Genomic DNA, 27,169 nt, shown 5'->3' with positions numbered 1-27,169 from the left:
TCAGTCCCAGATTGAGGGCTTCCATGCCCACAATACTTGGGACTCTTGGTGCCAGTGGTTCTTTCAAGAATGCTACTGCTGCCCCATATGGTACCATAGAAAGAAATGTCTTCCCTCCAAGTCTGACTGAGCCCAGAGAGGTGCCCGAGACCATCCCAGAGTGCTCTGTCTGCTACAGCACTTATGACAGTGCCTTCCAGAAATCCCTGCTCCTCCCTGTGTGCAGACCTTCTTTGTGGAATGTCTGTCCTGAATGTGTCATTCCCTTGTCAGACAAGCTTTTCCTTTGTCCCTTTTGTAGGACTGCTGCCCTGATCCCCCCAAAGGGTTGAAGCTTCTACCAACATGGAGATCTTGGGCAAATTCCCTCCATGAATACAAGTCTTGCCTGCTATCTGGCTAGAGGGAAATAAACTGTGTTCCAGTCTTCCAGCTCCATCCCCACTGTCAAAGCTGAGGCAGTGGGCTGAGCTAGCCCTAGAGACCCTGGTCACCCTGGAACTGCTGGCTCCTGGCTCTGCACAGCAGCAGCTGGCTCAGTCAGAAGAATTGGTGGCTGTCCATCACATCCCAAGACTCTTGGAGAGAACATTGCCAGATCCTCTGGGTGTAGAGGATGGTCATTCTCTGTCACGTCTCCTCGGTCACTCTCTGGCCTTGTTTATCATCCTGTCCATGTACAAATGACTTCCAATAACAGGTTTGTACTTCTTTTTCCTTATTTCTGCCTTCCCTCTCTCCCTTGGGTGTTCTCATAGGGACGTAACTTGGGGTTGGCATTCAGACTTTGCTGCGTACCATTAACTCACCAGCTGCTTAGGGATGGACCTCAGCCTGACAGAGCGGGGCTTCAGTGTGCAGGTGAGGGAGCATTGCTGCAGACCTTTTCCAAGGTTCTGGGTCCAGCTTGGGAGTGCCTTTTGAAAGAAAGCTATCAGGATGAAGGAGAGCCACAGAGATGAAATGAAAATGAATATCCATGGAGAAAATTTAGTCCAACTAGAGAAGAGAAGCTGGCACCAGTTGACATGAGTTTTGATTCTGTGAGTCATTGTGTGGCCTTGGGCAAGTTTCTTTTCTCTGGGCTTTAGTTCTCCCATTGTAAGATGAAGGAATTGGACTAGATTTTGCTAAGGCCCCTCCCAATATTTACACTATAAGAAATGCAAAGTACTGTGACAATGTTACTGCTATTGGTACGATACTGGCAATTAGATAGGGAGAGGAGGGCAACTCATATCAATTAATTCTACTTTTTTTCTCTGCAGATGCAGCATTCAAAAGTTAATAAAACTACAACTGTCCTTTTCAAACTGTATATACTCTGTAGATTGATGAAAACCGAAGGAGACAAAAAGGCACAAGGGAGTTACGAGAAAGTGAGGGATCTTCTGTTTCCGGGTTCAAAATATGTTGGCAAAGGCATCTAACATTGTACACATATACAAATTTACTTAAGACAAGTTCCTAAATATTTTCATCTTAACTGAATTTAGTGTAGTCAGCATTGTTTCTTCATAAACAAACACAAGTACAACATATTGTCTGGGTTTTCGACTTAATTCATTTATTTTAACTCATTAGTATTTAATACAAAAAACACACCACATGAAATAAGTGTTCAATCTCTAAAAAACATTTGCTGAGGTTTCACAATACCAAACAAAAGTGCCACTGGTGCCTTGGATATGGTACATTTTCAATAAATACGTGTTGAGTGACTTATTTGATACAGTTCACCAAGCACCTCGTGAACAGACTTAAAAATTCACATTGAACCTGCCTATGCGAAGTAGTTAATACATTATCACTGGTTATCAACCACAGTACAAATATAAAAACAGTTATTTAATTTTAAAATCACATTTAAAAACAAAAATCAAGATAAATTCCTTTCCCCGAGTCGGTATCAAGGGATTCAATATGAGCTCTGCATGGAAACCCAGAACATTTTCTGTTCACTCACATTTCCAAAAAAAAAAACCATTTGCAGTCACACTACCCTTAGGATACAGTAGGTCAGATTTTTCAAGTGCCAAAACCATTACCTGAGAACAAACCAACCCTCTTCGGGAGCTAGGAATTTGTTTGGTAACTGAAGCAGCGACTTAGAAAACTGTTCTTGGTCGAAAAGAGTTTGTGCTGTTTCCAAGAGAGGGACCTTTGGGCACTTGGACAATCTGGCTCAGGGTAGTTAGAACTGACTGAAAGGAACTTGTGTACAGTAGGTGCTCAAAAAACATTCACTGAATTAGATAGAAATACACTGGTAAGCAACTTATATCAGTCTTTAGCACACAGCTTAGGCAAACACTGGAAATGGGATCCTAATCAGCCATTAGTAGTTTAACATTTTTTTTTTCAAGTAAAACTTTATATAAGTCAGAGGATTTGGAGACAAAAGAGACCTTAGAAATCAATTAGTTCCACCTCCTCATTTTACAGAAGAGGAAACTGAGGCCCAGAGAAGTGAAGTGATTTACCCAAGGTCACCTAGTGAGCAGCAGAACTGAGCTCCGAATCCAAATCCTCTGATTCCAAATCCAGTGCTCTTTTTACTACACCAATATTACGTCTCAGTTCTAGGTCCTGCACAGACCAGTGAAGCAGGAGCTGCTGCCATGGTTACTCTAGTACTAGAGCTAGAGAGAGAAACTGTTGGCCTGATAAGGCAATTTTCTTGAGAGCTAAATCAGCAGGTTTTCTTCCTTTAAATTCTTTCAGGTCTATCATGGCTGGCCCCGACCGACTTCAATTTTCCTGATTGAGCCTGCCCCTTGTTCTCCCTACTTGATCTCTCTCCCACTTCTAGGAATAAAAGGATATCAACTACAGAATGGCGCCCTGACAAATGTCAGAGAGATTTCAGGCAGCCAAACGTCTTGAATGCACAGGTTTGGGCTCCAAATGAAGCAGAAAGATAATCAGGCAAAATGTCTGACATCATTAGCACGCCTTTCCGCTCTTTTTATGTGCCATTTAGCCCCTCTTGGCCCTCGTTGCAATCCACCTTGTATCTAGCTATCTTAAAAGACACATACATGGAAGTACACCCTTAAGATACCTTAGACAGCAGGTTCCTTGAGAACAGGGGCCATATTGTTTTTACTTCTTGTACCCTCAGCACCCACTGTAATAATACCTTACACTGAGAAGACATTATACACACGTTTGCTAAGGTTAATGGGATTGTTTAAATATGGAGCTGTATAACATGAGACAGACTACAGACAGGATTCAGAGGGAAATAACAAAATTGGAAAATAAGAGTTATGAGGAAAGGCTAAAACAATCAAAATTATTTAACCTGGAGAAAAGAAAGTTTGGTTGTTTTACAGAGGACGGTAATCTATTCCTCCATCTCCACTGAAGAGAAAACAATACAAGATGCTTAAACTGTACCAAGAGAATTCAGGTGGCTTATTAGGGATGTTGAAATATAGTGGTATGTGACAGAATAAAATAGCAAGAAAAGAAAGACAAAAGAGAGCGAGAGAGAATGACAGAGAGCAAAGAGTATGTAATATCCTACTATAGGAGAAAATAAGTTTGTGTGATATGATTTAAATGCGTCTTGCCTGAAGACTGGAACAGTCTATATTTCACAGAGCAAGGAAGGCTGCTCTAAATGGGTGTATAAAAACCCTGATTGAAAACTGGGATTGGGGCACCTACGTGGGGAAGTGAGTAGAGCACCAGCCCTGTAGTTAGGAGGACCTGAGTTCAAATCCGGCCTCAGACACTTGACACACTTACTAGCTGTGTGACCTTAGGCATGTCACTTAACCCCAATTGTCCTGCCTTCCCCCTCCAAAAAGAAAACGAGAAATGAAAATTGGGATTAAGGTTTACCGCTAAGAAACCTTTGATTAAATTCAACATAACTTGGGGTAAACTACTTAGAAAATTTGGGATTAACATTTTAGTGGTATTTGCAGGTAGGAAAGTGGGAATTTGTATATGAAGAATAAGTTTTTTTGCTCTGTGTCCATGAAAGCTTTGCTTCCCCCTTCCCGACAGAGAGGTAATAAAATCATGGTTCAGAAAGAAACATACAAAGACATGGCCAACGTAGGAATTTTTTCCCCCTTGATTATGTATACATTACAAGACTTTTGTTTTTCTTTTTTCAATGGGGGAGGAGAGAAAAAGGAAGGTAGTAATAGGGGTGCCAAAAAAGAAAAAAAGAAGAGATAATTGAAGCACCTTTTAAAAATGTACCAGAAAAAGGAAAGACAAAAGGAAACAGCAAGAAAGTTTTGAAAATCAAAAGTAAGCAATATGTGTGAAATTTTTAGTTTCACGTATGATCCCCTTTTTTCTGTTCTATTTTACATAAAGAAATGCTCATTTTATTTCGAGTACACTAAGCTCGGAATTTTAAAAAAAGAAAATTTGTGGAAAAAAAAGCATGTGATTCCTCTCTGCTGCTACCTCTGATTCAATTTCCCTCTTTATACTTACTGACCTTTGCTGCCTAAGCTTCTGTACCATTTGGTTTCTGTAACCTGGTAAGAATAAGGCAACCTAATGCTACAGCTGTGAATGGGAAAAGAGAGAGAAGCACCTCTATATAAAGATCCAGTAACCCCAGGATCCAAAGCCAACCCCGGTTGGTGAATGTTTTTATGGGAATTTCAGATACAAAACAGGTAGCCCCTCTCTGGAGTAGGCCCTGGAACAGAGCACTGTTGATAGTAGGTTCCATAGGTTCCATTTCTATTCTGTAAGTTTTGCTGCATGGGGTGAATCTAAGAAGATTAAAATCCTCTAATAAGGTAATCGTCAGCCTATTCTCCAAACCCATCACTCTAACTAGTTATTTCCCTGATATTCACTGCTATTTTACTTCTTGAGTTAGAATTCATTCAAATATTCATACTTCTTACTGCTTCTCCTATTCTCTATCATAGTTGCCATGGACCTAGGAGACCTTGCAGGAATGGGGTCAGAGTCAAAGGAGAAGGGAAGAAGCATGGACCCAAATATCCAGGACTTCTCTCCACTGAGGATAAAGGCCTAATTGGGACGCTGAACAGAATCTGAGGGGCCTAGACACATTTTCACCTAGCTCCACTAGGACGTTTATTTGTTCCTTCCTAATTCTGCCTACATCTTCCTCTGGCATGAGGATGGCCTCTAAGTCAGGAAGAACTGCTTATATGTCCTACCTCTGACCCATCCTGGCTAGGTGACCTGGAGCAAGTCCCTTAACCTCTGGGTGGCTTTCTAAGATGATAAGTTTCAGAGAAGGTACTGACTGGCATCAGCAAGGGGAGGCTCTCCACCTGGTCCCTATCTACCTTTCACCTATCACAAACAAAGTGGGCAAATCTTGAGGAATAAACTTACTTTTGGATGGTGGGACAAAGAGTTTTTTTGAAACAGTGGGCTTATTTCAACCTCTGAGCTAACACCTGTGTATCACTCCTAAATGTGTTCCTTATGCCCTCCTCAGTGGCATGGTCACAACTGAAAGAAAGCTTACACTGAGAGAAGAGGTTCCAGGATTTGTTTTTGCCTGAGCTCCCTATACAAAGGAAGGTAACGGAGCATCAAAACTTGGCCACTTCTTGTATCTGCAGCCCTTTGCTGTTACTGATCCTGAGTAAGTGAATTCCAGAGTTGAAACTTGCACAAAGTAGGGAGGAGGTGTCACAGACGGCCAAGGAAACCAAAGGGCCGGATCCATCCAGAGGTAGGGTAAAAAGGCAGGCTGGAAAAAAGAACAAGCTATTAATTTCTTCAGAAACAAACAATGAAGGGGCGGGCACCATTTCTACCAACAGTCTTAGAGAATTGTCCAGAGCACTACGAGATGCCATAGGGTGTCAGAGCTGTTCTGGACCCTGGCCTTGAGTCTAGCCTTCCACCCACCATACATGCTGTCTCTCATAAGGCGTACAGGAGGGTAATACAGTGTACTACATACAGAACAGTACAATGATAATAGCTAGCTAGCATTTATAGCGTCTTAGGATTTGCAATGCATTGTAAATATATTATTTCACTTAAACTTTACAACAATCCTATTACATAGGTACCATAAAGCATCATTTTACTCAATAGACATTCAATTCAATAAGCATTTATTAAGTAGCTACTATCATTCAAAATTTTGATGATTGTTATTTACCAGCCTCCAGACCACTCTCCTCCCCTCCTCAAGGCAATCAGTACGTGGTTCATTCTTTCTCTCCTCTCCATCTCCTCTACACTCTAACTCAGTTTCTCAAGCTGTTTGCCAAGACTCACTTCTCCACCCCACTGCCTCACATGGAGATGGTCATACCCCATCGCCCCGCAAATGTTCCACCTCCATGTTTATGAACTATGAAATTCCCTCATCAACGACAGTTATCCCTTCCACGTCGAGACTGTCCCTATCGTGGTTTTGATATATCATGGGTTGGCATAAGAAATTAAATGGAAATTTTGGGGGGAGTTTTGTGGAAGCTGCAGACAACACATGGTGGCCAGCAGATGACAGAGAAAAAGTTTAGAAATCTAGAAATGCATAAAATATACGTATTGTATTATGTAATATCAACATATTTTATCTTTTAATGTCATAATAATTCAGACTTCTCTGTTACAAAGGGAGGGCCAAAAATTTAATGCAGATTTTCCAGATCACAGGGGCACTGTGCCCCTAACCCCTGTGATACAGAAGGGATCACTGTAATTATAATTTCCTGTGTTATCCTACCTTTCCCTCTGCCTTACAACCCCCTACCCTGCTTTTAGTCCTCTCTGTGACCTGAAATCCCTCTACCCTTCAATTTTTCCTCTAGCCATCACTCCTGCACTAGCTACCCACTCTCCTCCCAGCACCCTCTTGACTCCTCGGTGAACTTCGTTCAATTCTAGACTATGCTCTTGTTCCTTGCTCTTTCATCCTGTTGCAATCACACCCAGCCTTGGAGTACTTCCCCTATCTGCTGCCTTTGCTCCTGCTCTCGTGCTGAATGAAGCTGGAGAAAATCACTACAAATTTATCATTTCAACCTGGCCCTCACTGTAGTAAGACAACCTTGTTATGCCTCCCTAATCAAGCCACTCTCCACAGCAGCTTTTTCAAACCTTTTTATCCCTCCTCAAACTTCCCATGGCTTCCCCTCCCCTCACCCTCTCAGCTGAGAACTTTGTATCATATTTCACTTAAAAAATTGGGTCCCTCTTCTCCTCTGCTCATCTCATAATTCAGATACCTTCTGCCACTATCTCCTCTTTTATTCATCTCCCATCATAAGGCAGCCTTTCTCCTTGGCAAGGCCAACCCCTCTAGATGCACAAGTGATCCCATTCCATCCTATCTTCTCCAGAAGATCACCGCTCACTACCAATGTCACCAGTCTCTCCCTGTTGACTGATTGCTTCCCTGTTGCCTACAAATAACTTCCATGTTTTCCTCATCCCCAAAACTCTCATTTGACTTGTCCATCCCTGATAGCTATCATCTTATCTCTCTTCTCCTTTTCATGGTTAAATTTCCTGAGAAGGTCATCTACAATTGGTGCCTCCACTTCCTTTCCTCTCACTTTCTTTTTAACTCTTGGCAATCTGACTTCTAGCCTCATCACCTGACTCAGACTGCTTTCTCCACAGTTATGAACAATCTGTTAAATGCTAAATCCAATGGCGTTTTGAACTTCATTCTTCCTGATCCCTCTGTAGCCTTTGACACTGTCAGTCCCCCTCTTCTCCTTGATACTCCTCTCTCTGGGCTTTCATGATACTACTTTACCATTGTTCTTCTCCTACCTGTCCAACTGCTCCTTCTCAGTATCTTTTGCTGGACCATCTCGGCCCAATATTCCCAAGGGCTCTGTAATCTCATCAGCTCCCACAGATTCAATTATCATCTCTAGGCAGATGATTCTCAGATCTCTTTACCTTCAATCTTGCATGTTCTGCCTACTGAACATGGTGAACTGGATGCTCCACAGATACCTTATACTCAACATGTCCAAAACTGAAATCACGATCTTTCCCCCGAAACCTTGTCTCCTAACTTTCCGAATATGGTGAAGAACACCACCATCCTCCTCGTCCCTCAGGCTTGAGACCTTGGTGTCACCCTCACATCCTCACTCTTTCATATTCCACAGCCAGGATCTATGGATTCTACAGTTACATTTCTAGGACATGCATATCTTTCCTCTAACACTGCCATGACCCAGTACAGACTCTCATCACTTCAAACCTGGACTACTGCAGCAGCCTTCTGGTTGATCTCCCTGCCTCAAGACTATCCTCCACTCAGCTGTCAAAGTGACCATCTTCAACTCTGCCTCCTGGTTCCTTCAAGTCTTAGCTAAAATTTTTACAAGAAGGCTTTTGGGGTTTCTTAATGTTAGTGCCTTCTCCCTGAGATTACCTTCAGTGTATCCTGTGTATGTCTTGTTTGTACATAGTTGTTTGCATGTGGTCTCCCCAATTAGACTGTGAGCTCCTTGAAGACAGGAGCTGTTTTTTTGGCTTTCTTCTCATCCCCAGCACTTAGCCCATCACCTGATGCCTAGTAAATGCTGATGGAGTTGGGTTGACTACTGGTGTAAGGGGTTTTATGCTAGATCCTGAGGAAAGAAAGAAAAAACCAAACCAAACTAAAAAATGGTACCTATACCTAAGGGGGCTTATATTATACTCAGATATAAGACATATAGATGAACAAATACAAACTGATTTGATAAGGGAAAAGAGCCCTAACAATTAGAGGAATCAAGAAAGACTTCAGGGAGGGAATAGTCCCTGAGTTGAGCCTTGAAGGAGTCTAAGAGGCAGAAGGGTAGAGGTAGGGCATTACAGGCATCGGGACTAAGCTATGAAGAGACATTTCTACAAACTGAAAAACTCAGAAAGAACTTGGGTTCTCATCCTGGCTCTAACAATGACTGTGATCTGGAACAAGTCATTTCATTTCATTGAGCCTCAATGTCCTCCTTTCACCTCTAAGGTTCCTTCTAGCTCTAATAGTTTGTGATTTGGAATCAAAGGTTAAATCAAATGCTAAGGACATGTAGCACAAACTGCCAACTGTGGAGAAACTAAGAGGACTTTTAATGACCTATCTCTGAAAGAAAGCGTGGAGTAAATCTTGCTTTCCAGGAAGCCCACGGAATGAGAGAAAGAGAGAATTTTGGGCCTCAAACATCTTCTTCTTGGAGGCCTATTTCAATTGGCTGAGATATAGTCACTTAAAGTTCATTTAATCTCATTTTGTGGATAAACCAATTTTTTTTTACCAGTCTTTTCTATGGATTATTTGAATAATTGCTATGAAATGAACTCAAAATGGACAGATCTACCCTCACACTCATAGTTCACAGGTGTGAATGTTACCCTTACATGCCTTAAAAAATTAATGCGTGAAGAAAAGCTTTTAAAATACTATATACAAAAGACTGCCTTTTAGTGGATGACTGGATTGTTGCTGTTCACAGTGTTTCTGGCTGACTACAATTCTGCCTCATTCCCTTAAATCTTTGATCCAAAAGAGTCAAGCTGACTGTCACTTCTGAAAAACAAGTCTTCTGGATGACTTATGTATAAAAATAGGATTTGAAGTTTTCTAGTTATTGAGATTTCTATCTAAGTAGAATCTAAATAACTGTATGTACTTGGCACACAGGACAGAGTGTGCTAGCCCCTATTAGTCTGGGTAGCTATGTTCCCTGAAATGTTTTTCTCACTGGCTTCTTGGTTCTCTTGTGCAATGAAGTATTAATGATTCTACTGGAATCTGAAAACCCAAGGAGTTGTTGTGAAGGGGAGGGAATATTTGACAGAACTTCTAGAACTGGGATTCACATTTTAATCCTGTAAAAAAAAAACCTTCATATTTGCCACATCTGAATTAATCTTCCTGACTGTTATTTTGAGTGTTACATTTTACATGTGAGTAGGGTATGTGACTTGATGCGCACAGATGTAAAGGCCATTTAAAATGTAAAAGTGATCTGGCTCAGCAGTGACAATGCCATTATAATTGCTTCCACTAAGGCGTAGGGAGAGAATGGTCCCAGGATCTTGGTGTGACCCTCTAACCACTTGGAAGTTAGGCAAGCATGAAGGCCACTGCATACATTAAACCAATTTAAGGAGAATTTTTAAAAGCAGCAATCATCACCATGATGGTGCTTTTGGAGAAACATGTAGTAGGTCTCTCACCTCCAGTATCTTTGTTCCAAATCTTCACCTTGTTGTCGTATGATGAGGTGGCAATTGCTGGTATCAGAGATAACCCATTCGGCAGGAAGACACAGGAGGTCACTGTCTGGAAATGTCCTTTGTACTCACATATTTTACTTCTAGTCTGTCTTAGGTCCCACAACTGTAACAATGACACAAGGTGTAAAAAGGAACGCTGTACACATTTTCCTCTACTCTCTTTAACTGTTTTATTTCTTAGGACATCCACCCAGTCACCCATCAATTATCCATCCACTGAGTAATATTTATTGAGCACCTACCACATGCAAGGCACTGACCAATCAGGAACATGGCAGAAGGAATCTGCATTCTGTAGGTTTAGTTGATGTGAGCACTTCAGATTCTTATTATTATGGGAGACTTGTCAAATAGAAAGCCACAGCCTAGGGCGAGCATGAAGTGGCCCTGATGCCCAGAGCAACCCTCCAGCTGTGTGTACTGGGTCTCCTGGAACTGCTTTAGGGGTCTGGTGGGTAAGAGGTCCCTGCTATAAGTATATGAGTTGAAGACACAGGCATATTGACTTTGTCTTCTGGTCACCATGCAGAGGATCTACAGAAGTATGACATCCAGAATAAGGGAGGCATTAGGCCCCCCTGTCCTATGTGTTAGACTAGTTGGAGGAAGAGGAACACTAACAACCTGGAGCACATTCAGAGCAGTGAAATCAAGATGGGGGAAGGTCCATGTCCTCCAAGAACTAGTTGAGTGAACTAGGAATGTTTAGTGTGCAGAATATAATCTCTTACTGTTGCTTCACAGCCTTCCCCTCCAAAGCCACTGCTACAGGAGACACAGTTATATCCATCTGGACTGACGTCACAGTAGGTCTGAATATGCTGCTTTACTGGAAATTTATGAGCTACTTGCAATCTCCGACTGTCCCAAATTCTGAAATGAATTGGGATGGAAATGAAGTGGATTAAACATATACAATATGCCTACTTTAGATAATCAGCTAATGCAAAATATCTGGTTCTTTGCTGATCAGGGACCAAAACGGAATGGAATGTCCTGTGTTGTCTAGGAGACAATGCTCCCTGAAATGGGTCTGTTCACAAGGTTCCAGAGTTGGTGCAATGGCTCTAAGAAATAACATCAGTTGCTGACATTTTGGAATATTCTATTCAAAGATTCAATTGACAAGATTTTAAGTAAAGTGACTTTAATTTTTCCAGGTAATTTGAGACTGGTGACCCAGCTCTAATCATACTGTGAGATCTGTTTCGTATGTGATAAGGAAATTGTTCTAATGGAGCTGGGCATTATTTTAGAAATCAGATACAGAAGATTTAAAGATATTCCTCAACTTATGCATGGGGTCAATTCATGGGATTATTTCCATTACATTTTTTTACATGGTTTCTAGCATTTTCTATGTGGAGTCATAATCTAGAGTTCCTATCATTACAAGATAGAATACAGACCCTTTCCTTGATTCTATTATAATTCTGCTTCTGCTACATACCTAAAAAGCAACACCTTCCCCACTCTACCTCTTCCCCAATCTATTTTAGTGTTGATAGTCTCTGCACCAAAAGGGAAAGAAGAGAGAATAAGCATTTATTAAGCACCTACTATGTGCCAGGCACTGTGCTAAGTGGCTTACAAACATTATCTAATTGGATATTCACAACACACCTAGTATGTGCCAGGCACTGTGCTAAGTGGCTTACAAACATTATCTCATTGGATATTCACAACAACCCTGGGAAGTGGGTGCTATTATCATCCCCATTTTACAGTTGAAGGAACAGGCAACTGGGGGTTAAACCTGAGGCCACATTTGAACCCAGGTCTTCCTGAGTCCAGGCCTAGCACTCTATCTACTCTACCACCTAGCTGTCAAAAAAATGAAGAGACTAGTAGCTAAAAAGAGGGCTTTAGTCAGGGGTTAGTGCACAGTCATGGAGACATGTTAGGTGGCTAAGTGGAGAAACGAGATCAGGCAAGAACAGTTGGTGATTGGGGGCAGGGGAGGCCACACCTTCAAAATGGGGACACGGTGGTGGCAGCAGATTTAGCAGGACTGGAGGGGTCTCCTAGCTAGGGCTGACTTCCACATGGGGCCTTCCAAGGGGGCAGAAGGAACGAAGCTAACAGTAAAGGACAAGGATCTAGTCGTGTAAGCGTGTACCCAGATGTCCTACAAAGTGAGCTCCACAGACCCCTACTCCATCAGCAAACCCACCTGATGCTTTTATCCTCAGAGGTTTGGAGAAGAAGTGGTTCTCCAGGGACCCAGCACAGATGAGTGACCTAGAAGAATGAACTTTTTAAAAACTTCAAAATAAATCCCACCAAACAAGACACTCCCTAATCTTTCCATAGTTTCCAGTAAATCATTGCTCTACAGAAGATATATTTGCACCTCTTCTCAAACATAGAAGAACTAGCAAATATGCTTTTAAGGGACTGTGTATAATTCCATCCTGTATGTCTTGTTTTTAAGCCATCAACAATAAACATTTATCAAGCCTCTTCTATGTAATAACTTCATTTGTTTCTCTCTGTCTCTCCTCCTCTACACAATTAGTTTCAGTATTTGAGAAAGAGATTGAAAGTAGTTCAAACATTTCAAAACACTATGTCAGGCATTAAAATAAAATTTTTGAATTACTTTATAAAAACACACCAACGAACAATGTAGACATTTATATAGTCTCTGCCATTTACAGGACTATAACAATTTTCTACTACCTGGCAAGCCTCCTTCCCTGTCTTCAAATCCTTTCTTATCATGTTTTGGGGAACAACCAGAGGTCATACAAGAAATGATTACTGATCATAAGCTGATGACTCTAACCTGTTAGCAAAATTCCCATTTCTCTTCTGTCATTTGATCTCCTCTCTGCCCCTCTCCCCAGCCCTGGGGGGGGGTGTTTTATTCTCCTTTCCTTGGTTTGGTTCATATTTAAGACCATCTGATGACTTACATTATCAGGGACTCTGTTATGGTCAGTTCTTAATGCAAACAAATGGAATACCTAAAGCTCATGTCCAGATGAGTGGCAGGAGAGTCCGAAAGGCCAAATGAGTAATCCATGGCCAAACCACTGCATCTCTGAGAGCTCCATATGGTAGCACTGGGAAAAAGGGAAGCCAGAATGCTATCCTTTGTCATTACTGATGTGGCCCCCTGCTGGTTTGGCCTTATGATAGTTTTCAAAATTAACACAGTTCTCCATACAAAGGAAAGAACGAAGGGCAAGTGGATTTCCTCTCACAACCCGGTATCTACAATCAGAAAATGGTGAGTCTGTCCACTTAAATAAAAGGAGGAACTACTTCTTTTGGATAGTCTTCTGATATCTTTTAAAGCCAATGTAGAGTGTTTTGCAAACCTTAAAATGCTACATAAATGTCAGCCATCATTATTGTACAGAATCATGCAAACATAATTCTTAGAGCTGGAAGGGACCTTAAGAGATTTTTGTTTTCAATCCCTTCATTTGATAAAGCAGGAAAATTAGGCCCAGAGAGATGAGGCTATTTGATTACTATCCTACAGCTAGCTAGTAGCAGAGCTGGGACTAAGCTGTGGAGGTCTACAGACTTCCCATCCAGTATGTTCTTGCCCCTACACGGACACTGATGTTTTTACCCAGTATCTTACCAGGTTTCTTGAAATGGTAGTTTTCTGAAGACATTCTCCAGTCTTTATATCCCACATGCAGAGACTATTGTCCCGAGAACCAGTACATATCTGTGAAGAATCTATAAATGGTTTTAAGAAAGGAGTCCATCAGGTTATGATTTTAAATGGGATTTAGGAATGCACACTTATAGGAAAAGCTATGCAGGTTAGAAACAAGTTTGTTGTAGGCTTCACCTGGACTCACAGCTAATCCAGTAACAACCATATCATGGCCCAGAAACTGTTGTACTGGTTGCGAATTTCCATTCAACTCCCATAGTATTGCTGTCTTGTCACGAGATGCACTGAAAAACTGGTTTGATCCAAAAACACAGGCTACCTGTTCAGAAAACAAGGCAAAAAAGATCCATAGTTTTATGTCCAGGATAGACTGAATTTCAAAGAGAGGAAAGATATGTGCACAATTCTCTTATTAAAAGCAGCACATTGAGAACTTTTCCCACAAAAAATCCTACCCAATATTCTACATTGTAGCATGGTGGTGGATCCTTGGTTCCTGAAGGCCGGGCAAGTGGAACTAGCTCTAGCAGGTACTACAAAACCGGAAAGGCTTTTAATGTAATTCCTAGTGATTGACTGACTACACACACTGTCCAAGGACTATCCTAAATATGGAAAACTCATTACCAAAAACCTGGTCACTAGGTGATGAATGCTTTGGTCACGGCAACCCAGGAAACAAAGAGAAATACAAAAAGACCCTCAGTCCTCTATTGGCCCCTTCTACCTCTGCAGTGATGGTGGCAGAGTACACTAAGGGCAGAGGGTACTAAGGATCAGAGTTTTTCAATCATCTATAAACATTAATGTAACTGATAGCCCTCTTGGTTTACAACCAGTGAGTTGATAAGCTATTGGAGGAAATGATACTGCAATACTTTGACGGATGTGTGGATCTCATTGGTCCTCCTCCTTCCGCTGATGGAGTTGGCAACTCATCCACACCTTTTAATCTTGTATAAGCCTTGTCCGTGTCCTCCCATATATACTCTGGTGTATTTACTTAATCTGCTGGAGGCCTTCCTCTAGATTATGTGCTGAAGGGTCGTAGCGGTAAATGGAGTTGATGTGGCACAAGTAATTGCACCCTGAAACTATGAGGGAAGCATCAGGATTTTTGCCTGATGTTGGATGCATGGTGGAAACAGAAACTGACAGATCCAGGAATGGAAATGAGAGAGTATGCACATGGCTCCATCTTAATACAGGATTTTTAACATGTCACGGGTTCTGACACAGCAGTCATGTTGGCCATCTGTTATTACCCACTCTTGTTACATCACTGAAGCAATAAACCAATGAACATTTACTAAGCACCTACTATATGCCAGGCACTGTGTGAGGCTCTGGAAATACAAAGACAAAAAAGGAAACAGTTTTTGCCCTCAGGAACCTTACAATCTATCAGAGGAAATGATATGGACACATATAAGGAGACATAAAGTATCTGTGAAGTAAATGCAGAACAATTTTGGGGAGGAAAGCACTGAGGGGAATCAGAAAAGACTTCATGAAAGAGGTGGCACTTGGGTGGTAGGAAATTAAGGAGTCTAAGAGAAAGAGATGAGTAGGGATTACCTTTCAGGAATGGGAGACAGCCTGCACAGAATCACAGAGATGGAATGCGCTGTGTCAGCAACAACAAGGAGGCCAATTTGGCTGGAACATAGAGGATGGGGAAAGGAGTAAAGGCACAGGAACAACACTGAGTCAAGGGGGAAAGGCCACTGTTTTTCTTCCTCTTGTGTAGTGGTGTTGCTGCCCTTAATACATATATATGGCTGGTAAAAAGTTGTTCACATTGAATTGATCCAGCCATTCTGGAGAACAATTTGGAACTATGCCCAAAAGGCTATAAAAATGTGCATACCCTTTGACCCAGCAATACTGCTTCTAGGACTGTATCTCAAAGAGATCCCACAAGTGGGAAATGGACCAGTATGTACAAAAATATAGCATCTCTCTTTGTGATAGCAAAGAATTGGAAATCAAGGGGATGCCTATCAATTGGGGAATGGCTAAACAAATTTTGGCATATGAATGTAATGGAATACTATTGTCCTATAAGAAATGAGGAACAGACAGACTTCATTATAACTTGGAAAGACTTCTATGAACTGATGCTCAGTGAGGGGAGCAGAACTAGGAAAACATTATATATGGGACTAACTTTGATAGATTTGGCTCCTCTCATCAATGCAAGGTTCAAAGACAGCTCCAAAAGACTCATGATGGAAAAAGCTATGCACATCCAGAGAAAGAATTATGGCATCTGAATGCAGATGGAGGTAAACTCTTTGCTCTCTTTTTTTTTCTCCTTTTTTGGTGTTGTTTCTTCTTTCTCATGATTCATTCCATTGGTTAGAATTCTTCTTTACAACTGGACTATTATGTAAATAAGTTCAATGTGAAGGTATATGTAGAACCTATATCAGATTACATGCCATCTTTGAGGGGAAAGGGGGAGAAGAGAGAGGGAGAGAAAACTTGGAACTCAAAAACTTGTGGAACTGAGTGCTGTAAACTAAAAATAAAAAATAAATTTAAAAAAAAGTTGTTTACATCTAAAGTGGGGAAAGATCTTGGATTCTATCATTAGCTTCCCAAAAGTGATGGGGAAAACATCAGCAACTATTATTCCATTAAGCCTACTTTTCTCATTTAAAAAAAAAATCTTGAGGGGCAGCTAGGTGGTGCAGTGAGTAGAGCACTGGCCTTGGAGTCAGGAGGACCTGAGTTCAAATCTGACCACAGACACTTGACACACTTACTAGCCGTGTGACCTTGGGCAAGTCATTTAACCCCAATTGCTCTGCCCTCCCCTGTAAAAAAAAAATCTTGATATGGACAATGTGTACACATATCCAGCATATTCTTGCTGAAAAAAAAATTACATGGAGACAGGAAAGTTTTCACAAATAATTGTCATCCAAATCTTCAAAGTCACACAATTAACTGAAAGATAGAGAATATAAGATTCCACTGTGTAGACCGTTGATTACAATAAAGCATTCAACATGATGTAACAAAACACAGCCTTAGAAATTTCCTTTAAATTTCCCCTGACATTAAAACCACCTAAGATTTCTGATTTGTCCAAATATAGAGATATCTTCATCCAACAATCCTCTGATTATCAATATCAAGAAAAGCATAAAATAGGGACATATATGCTTTCCAAAGGTGTTTCCCATAATGATGGAAAATATGATTATGTAAGGACAAAATGTAAGAGGGATTCCCTACAGATAGTAAAACCCTCTAAATGTGCCTATTGTCAGCTGAAATTGAGCTGACTGCATCAAATCCCAGAGTACCACAGAGCTTACATTTAATGAAATTCATAATCATTCAAAAGAGATGGACCTAGTAATTCACAGAAAACTCCCCAAATGGACATTTCTTAGGTTATGGCTAAAGCTGGATGAGCAGTCCATTAAGTTAGTTTATCAGTACATATATCTTGGATGGGCACTGCAGTTGGATAATGAGCACAGGATTGAAGGGAGGAAGAGAGAGGGCTGGATTGTATCTGGGAAACTGCAAAGTGCTTTCAGTGATCTGAAGCTATTTCTTGAAACTAATGCCAATCTTCCTGATGCCAATATATTTCTTTTGATCCTATATGGTTGTGAATAATTTAAAACCACAATTAACATGAAATTAAAATTGCAGGTAGAAAAAGGTTACTGTGACTGCAGTATATTGCCAACTGTGAGTTATGCCCAAGAAGTGGCATGTGATGTATCATCAAGGAAATATTTTTATTAAAAAAGATGATATTTTGGTCATGAATGAAAGACAACAGATGAACAACAGAATTCATCAACAAAGATGACTAACAGAGATATTATAGCAAAGCCCATGACATGTTTTTTTTTTAATTCTAGAAGGTCTTCAGCAATCTAGGTAGATCCTCTATGGCAGATTTATTGGGGGCTGGGGAGACATGAGCAAGGACTGTACAACAGAGTTGATATTTGTGTCAACAGAATACCTGCAATGAGGATCCCTCAAACTCCTGAAGGATAAACTGGGAACTGGTTAAAGATCACTGGGTGCAGGGGTTTCATTCCCTATTTCCATACCGTTGCTGGCATTGCTCCCTATCTCTCTGCCTACTGAGACCCTACCTATCATCAAGACTCATCGGAAATCCTGCCTCCTTGGTGAAACTCTTCCTGACCAACAAAGGCCCAGAGAGTTCTTCCGCTTTGAGCGTCTGGAGCACTGATTTTCTGCTCTGTGCTATTCATTTGGCACTTTATCACACACCTCTTGTATTACTGTCATATTTTAAAAATTCATTAGTTTTATTTAACTTTTCTTGTCTATAAATTCTATCTCCTTAACCAGGCAGCAGTCTCTCTCCTTATTTTATGCTATTCTTGTAAGCCTCACAACACATATCAGGTCCCTTGTACGTCACATGTATTCAATTTAAACTCTGTTGACCATGTGAATGATGCTGTTGGCGCCAGAAAGAAATTCGTTTGTACTTTGATTTGGGAAAGTCTTGGCCCTCTCCTCCCTTACCCATAACCTGAACTACTGGGAGCACAAGCAAAGGTCACACGCTCTACCCTTAAGCAAAATAAGGGGATTAGTGTGCTCTTCTGTTCCTGGAGGAGGGATTCACAATATCAATACCTCTAGTATTTTTCAAGATTAAAAAAAATCAATTAATCGGGGGAAGGAAGAAGGCAATAAGCATTTATTAAGTGCCAGGCACTGTGCCAAGTCCTTTACAAATATTATCCCATTTAATCCTCACAACAGCCCGGGGGGTGGGGTGCTAGAGCCAAGGAAACTGAAGCAGACAGAGGTTAAGTGACTTGTCCTGGGCTACACAGCACTGCCCGACAGTGGGTTGGGCCTCAGGTCCTCCTGACTCCAGGCCCAGCACTCTATCTACTGTGCCACTTAGCTGCCAACAAATGCCAACAAGTGTTTATTAAGTGCCTATTTATACCAGGGACTGTTCTAGGTAACAGAGATATAAGGATAAAAATTAAACAGTCCCTGTTCTCAAGGACCTTATACCCTATGGGGGAAGCAGCACATATAAATAAAGATAGGGATATGGATTTAGAAATAGATATATATACACATAGGTAAAATAAAAAAGTATAAAATAAATAAATACAAGTTAACTTGGAGAGGGAGGTACTAACACCTGGAGGAATCAAGAGAGGTTTCTTGTAGAAGGTGGTGCTTCAGCTAAGTTTAGAGGAAGCTAAGTATTCTAATAAGGAAAGGTAGAAAAGGCCTGTGCACTTCGCAGGCATGGGGGACAGCCAGTGTAAGGGCACGGAGATGAGAGATGGATGGTCACGGCACAGGAACAGTAAGATGGCATTTTGATTGGGCTGTGGAGTGAAGGAGAGTAATGTATATTAAGCACTGGAAAGGTCAGCTGGAATCAGGTTGTGAAGAGCTTTAAATGACAAACAGGAGAGTTTATAGTTAATCCTACAAGCCATATGGAACCACTAATTGTATATTACTAACTAATCTTTTATTAGTTCATATTTTTTTCCCCCAAGGTTGGACAAACTCCCTATACAATGACAATTCATCACCACTCTCCTGGGCTGTTTTAATAGCTAACTGGTTTCTTTTCTGCTTCTGGTCTCTCTTCTCTAATCCATTCTCCACAACAGCTGCCAAATTGATATTCATAAACATCTGACCACATGTATCACTCTGCTATTTGAAAATCTTCATTTGGCTCCTTATTATTGTCTTTAGGATAAAATGCAAAAATCCTCAGGCTGGTGTTTAAAGCCCTTTAACAGGACATCTCCAGTCTGACTCACATCACGCCCTTTCACACACTCTGCCTTCCTGCCATGAGGCTGCCAGCTGTTTGCTCTATACAATTTCATCTTCTGCCTCTTCTTTTGCCTTTGTGCCTCTGCCAGGGGGTCCTTCATATGTCTGGAATGCACTTCCTTCTCCCTTCCCTCCCTCCCTCCTCACCTGGACTTTCTTCCACATACAGCTCCAATGCAGCTTAGTTTTCTGATTCCCCCAGTGGTTAGTTAGTACTCTCTCTATCCTAAAAATTACTTTCTGTTTCTCTGTATAAAGTTCACTTCTCTGTGCACATAGGTTAGCCCCATCCCCTGTAAACACTGAGAGCAGATATGGTTTTGGTTTTGCCTCTGTATCCCCAGAGCCCAGATAGTACCTGGCACATAGCAGGTATTTTTAAATGCTTGTCAAATTAAACAGAATATACCTTGGTGATTTCCCGTTCGTGTCCTTTGAACTGCTTCATTATATCTCCAGATCTCCAATTGTAGGCCACAACCATCTGTGGAGAAAGTGGTTAGAGCCAGTTACTTTGACCACAATCTTTTGATTCAAATCAATATTAAAGTACTACACCTACTGTTCACTGGCCTCTGGCCCCCGTCCTTACATCACTTCCTCTTAGTGTCCTTCATCCTCATCTTTCTACACTGTGAATGGCTTCACCCTTTCCTTTGGCATATCACACCACCCTGACTGATTCCATTTAATGCATCTCATTGTCCTCTCATCACCTTCTCGATGAGTTCCTACTCATCTCTTCTCCTTTCCATAGAGGCTAAGCTCACATCTAAAGGTCTAATAAAGTAAACTCAAAAGACAGTTTGCAGAAGTTAAGGTTTAATGCATTGGTCTTTAAAAAAAAGGGTCATTGATACGTTTTGTTTTTCTGTCGTGGTCTATTACAAATATATCCTCCCATTCGTTCCTGCCTGAAATTAAATCTCCTTTGTAGCAAAGGAAAAGTTAAACAAACAATATAGCGACCATGTCAACTGATGTATACAACATTCTGAATCCTGCAGTCTCTCACCTCTCTGCCACATATGCAAGCATTTCATTATTAGTTCTTCAGGACTGAGACTGAGTATTATAATTACTAGAGTATGGCTTCCTTTTATTGTTCTTTTCATTAATGTTATGATAGGAGGTAGCCAGGTGGTACAGTGGAGAGTCATCTTCCTGACTTTAAATCTGACCTCAGATACTTACTAGCTTACTTACTAGCTGTATGACCCTGGACATGTCTGCCTTAGTTTCCTTGCCTGTAAAATAAGCTGGAGAAGGAAATGGCAAACTACTCCAGTATCTTTGCCAAGAAAATCATATTTACATACCACGATTTGTTTATTGTTGTTCAGTCATTTCATACTCTTCATGACTACATTTGAGGTTTTCTTGTAGTCAGATTTGAAATCAGGAAGATGAGTTTTCTTGACTCTAGGCTGCTCCACCTAGCTGTCCATGGACACAGCTGAACAGTTTGTTTGGCCAATCCCTAATTGATGGGCACCTCCTTTCTGTCCACTTCTTTGTTGACACAAAAAATGCTTCAATGCATATTTTGGTATATATTGGACCTTTGTATTTTTGTCCTTCTTAGGGCATATGCTCAGAAGGTCAAAAGGTATAAACAATTTAGTTACTTTTCTTGAAAAAGTCCAAATTTTTTTCCAGAATAATTGTCCAATGGACTTTTAAGAAAAAGTAAAATTAAGTGGCTAAGGATGACTATCCTCCATTCATTGTTAAGAGTATTAGTTAATCATATATACTACAGTGGGGGAGGGGGTGGGTTAGATATTTATTAATAGAGTAGCTGTGTGCATTAGAAAATATAAAAAGTAGGGGCAGCTAGGTGGCACAGTGGATAAAGCACTGGCCCTGCCCTGGAGTCAGGAGAACCTGAGTTCAAATCCAGCCTCAGACACACTTACTAGCTGTGTGACCCTGGGCAACTCACTTAATCTCAATTTCCTCCAAAAAAAGTGAAAGAAAACATAAAAAGCATAGGAAATAAATGAGACGGGGGGTGGTTCTAGAAGAAGGCATGAGCATGCTCCCCAAAGAGGGAGGCGATGCTACCGGGAAAGAACAAGCTGAACGGTCTAGTCCTGCTAGCCAAGGGCTCCTGAGTCTGTAACAGCAGACTGCGGCTACTGCTAATACTCAATTCTCAAATTCTGATTTCCAGATTGCCAACCACATTTCATCAAATCTGTTCTCCCAGAGCCGCTCCAATTATTCTGCTCACCATGTTATAATTGGCACCATCATATTTACCTTATCTTTTCCTCCAGAAACACAAAGGTCTGAATTCAGCGCAGTGACTGAGTTGACAGCATCCACGTGGGCTCCTTTGTACTCCTGGACCACTTTAGCAGGACCATTCTCCTCCACGTGTGCTTCAGCTCTGGTAGAGAGGGGATTCAAATCAGAGGGTGAAAATTTCGGGAGGGCAGAGGAAGAAGCCACTGGGACTAGGAAGAGTAGCACAGGGAAAGGAACGATCCAAGGTGAAATGGGGATGTTGGGCCAATGTAAGTTGGACTGAAGCACAGAAAATGCTGGGGGCAATCAGGCACTAGGAACTGGGAGCTGTTATTCCTCTGTAAATGCCCAGATAAACTGACTACAGACATGTAAATAGGTCTTGTTAATGCTTAGGCAATTTTCCACAAAGATTTGCAGGTTCTCCTGACTTAGAAACAGGCACTAGCTATGTCAGACTTTCGGGACATATCCAACCCAACAGGAACACATGAACTTGTCCTTCAAGGGATGGTAATTCAGCCTCACTGGCTGCCTCTCTAGGCTGTTTTGTTTAGTGGAAGGTGACATGGTGGCTTATGAGGTGGCTCTGGGCTGGAAAGCTTGGGGAGCAAAGTTGGGTTGGGGCAAGGTTGCTGTACCTGTATTTGTAGGTGTTATGTTTGATTTTGCTCTGGAGCTTGCCCATGGTTCAAAGCATTCAGTCAACACCTTTGCCAATGCCACCTGCCACTGCTGGCACATCTGAGTTGGCATTCCTGGGGATCTGTAGAAGTTATATCACAGAGATATTACAACAACAACAATTCTACCAGTGATAAAGAAGCAGGGGCAGATGGTCAGAAGGCTCACTATAAGGCATCTGGGTTAGTAATTAAGGGATGTGGTGCCTTTTGACTCTCTTTCCAAGCAAATGAATGAATCAATGAACCAATAAATATGTAAGCACCTTCTCTGTGCCAGGAGATAAAAGGACAAAGAATGAAACAATAAAATCAGTTCTGCTATAATTAGTTTTGAAAATGCAAATTTGTTCCACTGTGATTGATATATTAGAGAACATTTTGAGCATAATGCTAATTTCAAGTCTGCTTCTGCCCAATGTTTTCCAGGGAGAAAGAGTGGGAATGTAGAAAATTGAATCATTTTGCAGTAACTCACAAGTAGTAACCTTTCCAAAGTCAACTTCAAGAAGCAAATTTGAGGTCTCTGTCAAGGTAACAGTGCCATATTTATTGTACTTCTGGTGTAGCAGGAGCTGTGGGCAGAGAAGGGCTGGTCCACACCACTCTTACACACTTCTGTCACCACCTTAGGCAGAAGCTCAGAGTTTCAGCCCTCCCAACTACTTCCTTGTATGCTGCTGAAAAGGGTGGGGGGAGGTAAGAGGGAGGTCAAGCAGCAGCCCGCGGAAGTGGCCACTACCTGTTGTATTTCTGTTTGTCTTAACCATCTGACATGAACAAAACCGGGTTACTGTTTTTTATTAAGTTCCTATCTTTTTTTAATGTGTCACTGACCAAGTTTTTGAGCATTTTGCTCCAAACCTATTTTCCTTGTGTTTTTTATTGAGAGATTTTGCATTATGTGGAGTTTTTTTGATCCAGTTATAGTGGAACTGATTGTACCTGCTCTCAATGAGTTTATATTTGATTGGTGGAGATAATACATATAAAATACATATACAGCCTAAGTATAAAGTGAATAAATACAAATATATACAAAGTAGTTAAATGCAAGGTAATTTGTGAGGAAGGACACTAACAGGAACAGGACAAGTTTCGTGAAGAAGATTGTGTCTTAAAAGAAGAAAGGGCCTCTATGAGGAGGTGGCAAGAGGGGAGTGTGTCCCAGGCATGTGGAACCCCCAATACAAAGGCACAGATATGGGAGATGGGAGTGTCATATTCGAGTAACAGAGAGAAGGTCAGTTTGGCTGGAGAGCTGAGTGCAGGAGGTGAAGTAACGTCCAGAGAAGCTAGAAAGATAGCTTGGGGTGAGGCTGCATGGGGCTTTAAAAGCTAAACAGAAGAGTTTATATTTTATCCTAGAGATAATAGGTGACTGACATGGTTATATTTGTATGTAAGTTAAATTACTTTGGCAATTGTGGAGAATGGACTGGAGTAGTAAAAGTCTTAAGGCAAGAAGACCAAAATAGGAGGCTGCTGTAATAATCTAGGGTCTAGATGAGGAGGGGTTGAAGGCCTGAACTAAAGTAGTAGCTACATGAGTAGAAAGAAGGGATCAAGTATGAGAGATGTTGTGAAGGCAGAAACAACAAGATTTGGTGACTGATTGTATATATGCGTTGAAAGAAACTGAGTAGGGGATAGGGTGGAGATTATGAATCTGAGAGACTGGAAGGATGGTGATGACTTCAACAGAAATAGAGAAGTTTGGAACAGAAGACGTTTGGAGGGGGAACGATGATGAATACACGATGAGTTTGAGTTATCTTCAGGACATCTAGTCTGAAAGGTCCAATATGCAATTGATGATGCAAGACTAACTAAGGCTGGGAAAAAACTGAAGCTAGATATAGAAATCTGGGAGCCATCTGCATAGTTGGTAGTTAACACCCACAGAACCCGATGAGGCTACTAAGAGAAAGCACAGAGAGAGAAGAGAGCATATGCTATAACCCTGGGAACACTCACAGACGAGGGTGTGTGATTTGGACAATGAGTTGGCAAAGGAGACTGAAAAGGGACTGTCAGACAGGAGGAGGAGGACAAGGAGAGTCACATCATAAAGACCCAGAGAAGAGAGAATATCCATTAGGAGAGAGTGGTCAACAGTATTAAATGCAGATGAGGATCAAGAAAAGATCATCAGATGTGACAATTAAGAGAACACTGGTAACTTTGGAGGCAGCAGCTCTAGTTGAAAGAAGTCAGAAGCCAAACTGCAAAGAGTTGTTAACAGCTGAGTGAGAGAAAAAAGTGGAAACAGTTAGCATCAATTGCTTTTTCAAGGTGTTTGGTTGAGAAATAGAGAATGAGAGCTTCAGGGGGAGGCTAGGTTTAGTGAAGGTTTTTTAGGGGTAGCAGAGGCTTGGGTAACATGTTTGAAGGCAGAAGAAATGAACCTGTAGACAGGAGGTGGCTTGAGATTTCAAAGAAAAGAGGAGGAAGATGATTGAGGATGTAATCTAGAGAAGATAGGAGGGGAGGAGGATAAAAAAACAGACACCTGGGACTCTAGGAAGCTAGGAGAACTAACCAGAAATAGGGAAATCATTCCCCTCCTCCTCTCCTAAGGGGTTTAGCCTATACAGATAAATATGAAGGAATTCATGGGAAGCAATAGCCCCAAGAAAAGAAACTCTGCCTTGTGAATGTGTCTACTTATTTCTTCTAAGAACTGTTTCTAGAGATATACCTCAATTGTGGCTAGACAGTACTCTGCATGAAGCAGATGCTGCTTAAATATTTGCTGAAGTAGACAAGATATCTGGGTTCCTAAACTACCAAATTATTCCTTTTCCCAAGACTATGACAAATTTCAAGAGAAAACAAAAATGGCATTTTTTTTTAATCTGGTACTGCAGTTGCACTGGTCTCAGTTTGAAATAATTTGATTGGGTTTGTAACTCTTCAAGTGACAACACCTTGTTTGTACAAAGCATCTGTAGGTTGGTCAATGTGGGTATTTGCTTTCCTTGACTGTATAGTTCTAATGGATTTTATTTTTCTTTTTGGGGGGGGGGGTGGAGGCATGAGGAAGAAAATGCAGACCTGAAAATAAAATAAAACTTATTTTTAAAAAAAGCATTTTTAGGGCTTCACAATAAAAAGATAACTTTTAAAATTACTCACCCCAAATCCTACCAGATCTGTGTGGTAAATGCATATAGCTGAAGATGTCCAAAGATTGTTCTGGGAGAAATGATTCAGATAGACCCTTGCTAGTCACTGCAATTTGTAATAATATACTTAGTTATTCTTTCTCATTGGCCATATAATTCCATAGCAAAAAGATTTATAAAGTAACCTTTCTTCTCAAAAGAAAGAACTTTTCAAATTTTGAGATAAATTTCATTTTTTCCAACAACTGGAAAAATTTACAGTAGTGCAAAAATTCTTAGGAACAAATGATATGCATAGAAACCTTAGGGGTAATTTAGCTCATCCTTCTCATAAATGTATCAAGGTAAGCTTAGATTCCACTAACATGTTGCTATTACATCTGTTCATTAAATAAGGTGTTCCTTTAGAGTCCCAGATTCCTAGTTTTGTGATGACAATTTCACCTATTTAAAACTACACATACACACACACACACCAATATGACTCACTGAATAATAGAATGTCATAGCTGGAAAAGACCTTAGTGACCATCTAGTCTAACCTCATCTTACATTTGGGGAAACTGAGACCTACAAAAGGGAAGGGATCCCCCAGTGTCACACAAAGCCAGTAAAAGGCACGATGAGGTCCCTCGGGGTGACTAAAGGAGGGAAAAGGAAAGAGGGAGACAGGGAAGGAGAATGGGTATTAGCCTTACTCCTAGAGGACCTCCCAGATCAGGGGCCAGGAAACCCAACAAGGGCGGGGGAGGGGAGGTAGCAGAAGGATGGAGAAGGTCATTGGCTCATACAGATTCAAGCTGGAAGATGGGATTTAACGGTTATCTAATCTCTTAGGATTATGATCTGAGGCTGGAAGGGCTTTTGTGAGTCGTGGGGTCCAAACCTCTCATTCACGGATGAAGAAGCTGGGGTACAGGGAAGTTAAACTCAAGGGCACACAGGCGGCAGAGATTTGAACCCAGGTCCTCCGAGTCCGGAGCCATGGCCAGAGCCCCGGCACCATCCAGCGAGGGAAGCGAGAGGCCGCGGAGGGGATCCTCGGTGGCCGCCCCTCCGCTTGGGGGGCTCCAGACTGGCGTGGGGGAGGAAGTCTCGTGGGAGGGGGGCCCTCTCCCGCCCCCGCCTTGCTTAGCTAAGGGACTCGGTGTCCCAACGATGCAGGGGGTCGGCTCGTCTCCCTAGCCACTCCCCGCCCCCACGTTCATCCCCACCCCATACGCACTGTCAGGGGCTGAGGCAGGGTGGCTGAAGAGGCCTGGGGTCTGCAACCTCCATGCGCGCAGGAATCCGTCCCTCAGGCCGTCCCTTAGCAACGAGGCGCCCGTCGCTAGGGCGGCTGTGTGCCCGCGAAATGACTCCGGGCGGCAGCGTGGGTGGGGCCGAAGAGCGTTCCG

General features: G+C 41.6%; 1 protein-coding gene across 1 annotated transcript; it reads right to left on the bottom strand.

The window, feature by feature from the left end:
* Positions 1 to 1,543: 1,543 nt before the first annotated feature.
* Positions 1,544 to 27,123, bottom strand: WDR31 (WD repeat domain 31). The gene is made up of 11 exons (XM_036752771.1): positions 26,998 to 27,123; positions 25,783 to 25,878; positions 22,603 to 22,727; positions 21,974 to 22,103; positions 20,118 to 20,192; positions 14,048 to 14,192; positions 13,832 to 13,932; positions 12,407 to 12,474; positions 10,965 to 11,106; positions 10,174 to 10,336; positions 1,544 to 5,716 (listed from the first exon to the last, which is right to left on the bottom strand). Exons 3-11 carry the CDS (start codon positions 22,647 to 22,649, stop codon positions 5,556 to 5,558), a joined length of 1,032 nt encoding a protein of 343 aa, XP_036608666.1. The 5' UTR covers positions 22,650 to 22,727; positions 25,783 to 25,878; positions 26,998 to 27,123; the 3' UTR covers positions 1,544 to 5,555.
* Positions 27,124 to 27,169: the final 46 nt, after the last annotated feature.

Source organism: Trichosurus vulpecula, chromosome 3, assembly GCF_011100635.1.
Source record: "Trichosurus vulpecula isolate mTriVul1 chromosome 3, mTriVul1.pri, whole genome shotgun sequence".
In the NCBI taxonomy this organism is placed as follows: Eukaryota; Metazoa; Chordata; class Mammalia; order Diprotodontia; family Phalangeridae; genus Trichosurus; species Trichosurus vulpecula.
Note: the sequence above shows the minus strand (reverse complement) of the source record. Positions and strands in the feature narration are given on the sequence as shown.